The sequence below is a fragment of the Carassius carassius genome, chromosome 1 (genome assembly GCF_963082965.1).
Source record: "Carassius carassius chromosome 1, fCarCar2.1, whole genome shotgun sequence".
Lineage (NCBI taxonomy): Eukaryota > Metazoa > Chordata > Actinopteri > Cypriniformes > Cyprinidae > Carassius > Carassius carassius.
In genome coordinates this window covers 49,494,265-49,501,139 of record NC_081755.1, presented here as the reverse complement: position 1 = coordinate 49,501,139, position 6,875 = coordinate 49,494,265, and the positions used below count along the sequence as shown (strand labels likewise).

The 6,875-nt window shown below is 36.9% G+C and overlaps 1 protein-coding gene across 1 annotated transcript; it reads right to left on the bottom strand.

Moving 5' to 3' along the window:
* Window positions 1-2,580: 2,580 nt before the first annotated feature.
* LOC132143307 (zinc finger protein 239-like) lies at window positions 2,581-6,470 on the bottom strand. The gene is made up of 3 exons (XM_059553457.1): window positions 6,410-6,470; window positions 3,284-3,573; window positions 2,581-2,946 (listed from the first exon to the last, which is right to left on the bottom strand). The coding sequence occupies exons 1-3, from the start codon at window positions 6,468-6,470 to the stop codon at window positions 2,581-2,583; spliced, it is 717 nt and encodes a 238-aa protein (XP_059409440.1).
* Between the last annotated feature and the right edge of the window lie 405 nt (window positions 6,471-6,875).

Sequence of the window (6,875 nt, the reverse complement as noted above, 5' to 3'; positions counted from 1 at the left end):
CAAGCTAAGCAAAAGTGAAAACTTCTTTCTCCGCTCTCTCTCTCCTTCTGACTTACACGTATGGATGAGTATCGGTAAGGTTTTGAAATTCTTACAATCCTGCTTATTAAACATAATATTAAATTAATGAAAATAATATGAAACCCACAAGTACAATGATATCATTTATATCATGAAACTAAATTATATACAGAAATAAAACTTTGTAACATTGTTATTTGGGAAGAAACTGCATCTTTGAGTTGGTCTGAATCTGAGTTTAATCTAATGGTTATGAAGATGTAGATTAACCCTCTGGAGTCTAAGGGTATTTTTGGGGCCTGGAGAAGTTTTGTCATGCCCTGACATTTGTGCTTTTTCACATCTAAATGGCTAAAGTCTAATCTCACTGTAATCAGCACAAACTGTGCTATAATAATATGAGAGCAGCATGTATGTACATGATTGTGTTTTTGAGAAAAAAAATGTTTTGCATGGTTAGTGAAAAACAACAAATGTTAAATCACTTGAATAAGGCAATAAAACACTTACAAAACATTGGCTCCCGGGATTTTTGAGAACTAGAGCTTGTAGCCTAGAATTTTTCTTTCTAAATTATGTGAAAATCATCTTGTTTACTCACTTACAGAAAACAATATATTGATTTAAATTTTCTAAGACACTTTTGGTTGGGAAAAGTCATATGCGAGTAGGCGTCAACTATCATGAATATCATTGTGATTTACACCTGAGAAGACAAAGGCCTGCATAATGAGCTGCATAATGAGCTGCATAATGAGCCTCTCAGTCAGCTTGTGCCACTGAGAGGGAAGAGTTACAAGAAAGAATGTGAGGAATAAATCTATATAAGTTTATGTTTTTAGTTTATTTAGAATATAATTATCCCACAACATAATTTAATATCCACTTGGGGGAGCAGTTAAACAGTTTATTAGGAACAATCAAAGCTGACTTTCAAACTGAATTTTTTACTTCATTACTCCAGTCTCCTCCTTTTAACAATCTGATTTTCTAAAAAAAAATGTTTATTGTTGTTATTATCATTATTATTATTATTAATGTTGAAAAGAACTGAGAATATTTTTTTTCAGGTTTTTTTAGGGGGGATAAATTGAAAGAACAGCAATTGTTTGTTACATTTGTTACAGTTAAATTTATTTGTTACATTTATATTATTTACATCAAGCTTTTGAATTGTATAGTATTGTATATTGTTGTTGAAACTTCATCATATTTCACTTGATTATACATTGAGTCAGAGAAAAAGTCTTAACTAGTAAAATTTTCACACGTTATGTGAAAACTAGTTCAAGTATATAAATGAATAAAAAGAGACTTACTCATGTTTATGATCTCTGCTGAATAAAGCACTTCATCCTTTTTTTCTGAGGAAATCCATTTCTCAAATCCTCAACCACATCACATCTTTTTGGGGTGAATTATGTCTTATTCCTCTCATCACGAAGCAAACTGTAAAATAAAAAAACTTGAAGCACAGTCTGGTTGCGTTGTCTTCTGTTATGGGCGTATTCAAGCCGCGCTTCAGTTTGAATCTGAATAGTGCGTTCAGCGCGGGGGCGTGGTCACATTAGATATAATGAAGGGAGACGTGAAAAACGGATATCGCGTTGTTTTCATATGGAATACTTTAACACAAAATATCTGTTTTTGGCAGCACTTGTTCAGTTTAAAAGTAGACATGTCAAGCTTTCTATAGATATCTTTCTCATGTCTCTTCGATTAGTATTCACTGAGTTTAAGTTCATTTTACTGACGTGTTTGTAAATGAAGATCAGCGCAGACAAAAGCTGCAGACAGCACACCTTGTTTGTTATCTTTATTTTATAAATGCACCAAGTTTTGTTGTTATTATGTCTGTATACAAAAAAAGTAGACCCTTTACAGATACGATTTATGTATTGCTCTTATCTGTACTTTTTGGGGTTATCAGGAGAAAATGACTCATAATGCGTATACGCGTTAATCGATTTAAGAGGGGTTTTTTGGTGAGAATGCAGCATCAGATCTGAAGATGATCTACTTACTATGATAGTTTTTTGTATGATTGTGTAGAGAAACTGAATGACTGAAACTCTTCCCACATGCCGTGCAGAGATACGGTTTCTCTCCAGTGTGAATCTTCTCGTGTGTTTTTAGGTGTCTTGACTGACTGAATCTCTCGTCGCAGTGTGAACACTTGTAAGGTTTCTCTCCAGTGTGAATCTTCTCATGCAGTTTTAAACGGCTCGCTGTAGTAAAAGTCTTTTCACACTCAAAGCACATGTAATCTCTCACAGCAGCATGTATTTTCTGATGCAATTTTAAATGTTCTGGACACGAAAAACTTTTTCCACACAAAGGACATGAATGTGGTTTCTCCTTTGTATGAACTCTCAGGTGTCTCTTCAGTTCTGAAGCCCTCAAAATGTTTTCCCGCATTGATCACATGTGTACAGCTTTTCTCTAGTGTGGATGTTCATGTGTAGCTGAAGGTTTGATGATCGTGAGAAACTCTTTCTGCACTGATCAAAAGTGAACGGTTTCTCTCCAGTATGAACTCTCATGTGTGATGTAACTTCTCTAAAACTCTGGTTTCTTTCCAGTGTGGATCCGCTCATGTGTTTTCAGGTTTGATGACTGACTGAATCTCTTGTCACAGTGTGAACACTTATAAGGTTTCTCTCCAGTGTAAATCTTCTCATGTGTTTTCAGATTTGATGACTGACTGAATCTCTTGTCACAGTGTGAACACTTATAAGGTTTCTCTCCAATGTGAATCTTCTCATGTGTTTTCAGATTTGATGACTGACTGAATCTCTTGTCACAGTGTGAACACTTATAAGGTTTCTCTCCAGTGTGAATCCTCTCATGTGTTTTCAGGTCTCCTGACCGACTGAATCTCTCGTCACAGTGTGAACACTTGTAGGGTTTCTCTCCAGTGTGAATCTTCTCATGCAGTTTTAAACGGCCCGCTGTAGTAAAAGTCTTTTCACACTCAAAGCACATGTAATCTCTCACAGCAGCATGTATTTTCTGATGCAATTTTAAATGTTCTGGACATGAAAAACTCTTTCCACACAAATTACATGAATGTGGTTTCTCCTTTGTATGAACTCTCAGGTGTCTCTTCAGTTCTGAAGCTCTCAAACATTTTTTTGTCACACTGATCACATGTGTACAGTTTCTCTCTAGTGTGGATGTTCATGTGTAACTTAAGAGTTGATGAGTGTGAGAAACTCTTCCCGCACTGATCACAAGTGAATGGTCTCTCTCCAGTATGAACTCTCATGTGTGATGTAAGGTTTGCTTTTACTGTGAAACTCTTCCCGCACTGATCACATGTGTACGGTTTCTCACCAGTGTGGATCCTCTCATGTAGTTTCAGATGTGATGACTGACTGAATGTCTTGTCACAGTGTGAACACTTGTAAGGTTTCTCTCCAGTGTGGATCATCTCATGTGTTTTAAGGATTCCTGACCGACTGAATCCCTTGCCACAGTGTGAACACTTGTATGGTTTCTTCTCCTCAGATTCACTCACTTCTTCTCTCTCCTCATTACCTTCAATCAACTCTGAAAAAAGAAAAGAAAAAACTGTACATTTGACATTAACTACAAAAAAGTGACAGGACATAAAAACAAACCCTGCTATAACAGCGAAAAGTAGACCATTGCATTGCAAAATTTGTTTAGTTTGCTTAATCTTATGATTAGGTTTCATTAACTGTTTTGTCTGAATGAATAAGAGATAAGATGGAATGTTTACGCAAACTCAAGGTTTATGGGTTGTTTATAGTTGGATGTGTGCTGGTCAGATGAAGTGTGAGGATTGAAACACACACAACTAAGATTTTTCAATAAACTCTGGTCCTTTTTATCATCATCACACTATCTCTCTTGCTTAGTCTCTTTTCTGGCTTCGCTCGGTTAACTTCTTGGTTGGTAGGAGGCTTGATGGCAAGAGGACAGTTGATGGCAAGAGACAAGACTTGATGTTAAAGGGATAGTTCACCCAAAAATCAAAATTATGTCATTCTCACCCTCATGTCGTTCCAATCCCCTGAGACCTCCGTTCAGACCCGGAAGAGAAGACAATGATGAATAAAGTCGTAGTTTTTGCTATTTTTGGACCAAAATGTATTTTCGATGCTTCAAAATATTCTAACTGACCCTCTGATGTCACATGGACTACTTTGATTATGTTTTTCTTACCTTTCTGGCCATGGACAGTATACCGTACACACATTTTCAGTCAGGTTTTAGGCCCCACCATAGCACAGAAACTGCACTTGTTAAAATTACAAACGACCTGCTCCTTGTGTCAGATCAAGGCTGCATCTCATTTCTAGTCTTAATTGATCTTAGTGCTGCGTTCGACACCATAGATCATGACATACTCATAGATCGATTACAAAACTATACAGGTATTCAAGGGCAGGCTCTAAGATGCTTTAGATCCTACCTGTCCGATCGCTACCATTTTGTTTACTTAAATGGGGTGTCATCTCATTTATCATCAGTAAAATATGGAGTGCCACAAGGATCCGTCCTAGGTCTCCTTCTATTTTCAATATACATGTTGCCCCTTGGTAATATTATTAGAAAATATGGAATTAGCTTCCACTGTTATGCTGATGATACTCAGCTATATATCTCAATGAGACCAGATGAAACTTCCCAATTATCTAAGCTAACAGAGTGTGTTAAAAATGTAAAAGATTGGATGACAAATAATTTTCTCCAATTAAATTCGGATAAGACAGAGATAATAATTATTGGACCAAAAAACACTACACAGAATCTTGTAGATTACAATCTGCAACTAGACGGATGTACTGTTACTTCCTCTACAGTCAGAAATCTGGGAGTTATATTAGACAGTAATTTGTCTGTTGAAAATCATATTTCCAATGTTACAAAAACTGCATTCTTCCATCTTAGAAACATTGCAAAGCTACGAAACATGTTATCTGTTTCTAATGCAGAAAAGCTAGTTCATGCATTTATGACCTCTAGACTAGACTATTGTAATGCACTTCTAGGTGGTTGTCCTGCTTCGTCAATAAACAAGCTACAGTTAGTCCAAAATGCAGCAGCTAGAGTCCTTACGAGGTCAAGAAAATATGATCATATTACCACAATTTTACAGTCTCTGCACTGGCTACCTATTAAGTTCCGTATCAGTTACAAATTATCATTACTTACCTATAAGGCCCTAAATGGTTTAGCTCCTGCGTACCTAACTAGCCTTCAACCACGTTACAACCCATCACGCTCCCTAAGGTCACAAAACGCTGGACTTTTGGTAGTTCCTAGGATAGCAAAGTCCACTAAAGGAGGTAGAGCTTTCTCACATTTGGCTCCCAAACTCTGGAATAGCCTTCCTGATAATGTTCGGGGTTCAGACACACTCTCTCTGTTTAAATCTAGAGCTCAACGTCTACATCTAGATTAAAAACACATCTCTTTCGCCAAGCATATGAATAATGTATCTTTTAAATTGTGAGTGTAGTTGCATCTGATCAAATGTGCATTTTTATTCATTAGCTTGGGTTAAACTAATTTTACTTTGTTGGATCAGCAGCTATGCTAATGATGTCTCTATTTTGTTTCTATGTTTTGCCACGGGATGTAACTAGGATTTACACAAGCTCCAGTCTGGATCCAGAACACCTGAGAAGAGATGATGCTGACCCTCAGAGGACCCCAGATGATGCTAACCTTGAATCAACAAAACGATCTGACAATTATTGCTACATGTGTGACTGCATCATATAATAACTATTAATTAATAATATTGAAAGTTCATCGTCTAGCTGACTACGTCTTGTATTGTTGTTATTATTTTTTATTTTTTATAAAATCCTGTCAAACCTGCACAAACTACTAGCTACTACTAAATATTGTAGAAACATCATTTTCTGTAAAGTTGCTTTGTAACGATTTGTATTGTAAAAAGCGCTATACAAATAAACTTGAATTGAATTTTCAATGGAGGGACTCAGAGCTCTCAGACTAAATCTAAAATATCTTAATCTGTGTTCTGAAGATGAGCGGAGGTCTTACGGGTTTTGAACGACGTGAGAGTGAGTCATTAAATGACATAATTTTCATTTTTCGGTGAACTACCCTTTTAATGGGTTTTGGTTATCGACAACCCTACTGACTATTTGTTCAGATACCAAACAAATTGGATATTTTCTGACATCCGGGACTGGATCTTAACTATCTGGTGTTGAGACCGAGTTGCAACCTTCCACTCCCAAGCCAACAAACAAGTTGTGTACAGCCTAGTATAAAATAGTAATTTTGGTCTATATAGCAAATTTTGCCCTTCATGACAACTGTGAGGGGGTGATTTTTATTTTTTATAACTCATCAGTTTAAATTATATTAAGCCTTAACGTACTGCAAGAGTAAGGGTGTGGCCACTTGAGTGACAGGTGGATTGCCGCTGCTGACACAGCCATCGATCTTGGTGGACGTGGTTTCAGCAACCAACTCCTTCCTCTTTGCCCATTTTCGATGATCCGGGAGTGACGTGCTGCCAAGATGGCGATGGTCTTTCTCAAATGGAACACTTCATTTGCATTTGCGGTCTTAAGTCCACAAGAACTTTGGGTGTCCCATTTATCATTTTAGCGCTCAGAAGGGTGATCGTTAGTGTCTCCTCTGTGGCCATTATGACTTTTTAGCTACAAAACGCTCTTCAAGAGTCAACAGGTGAGGTCACAGGCACTACGTCTATGTTTTTATACAGTCTATGGTTGAGACTAAACCTAATATACATTTTATTGTAGCGGGAAAACCTGCCAGTCTATAGGAAGTGTCCCTTATTATTTGATGTTTCAGTAAAATCATTCAGCAGCTCTGAA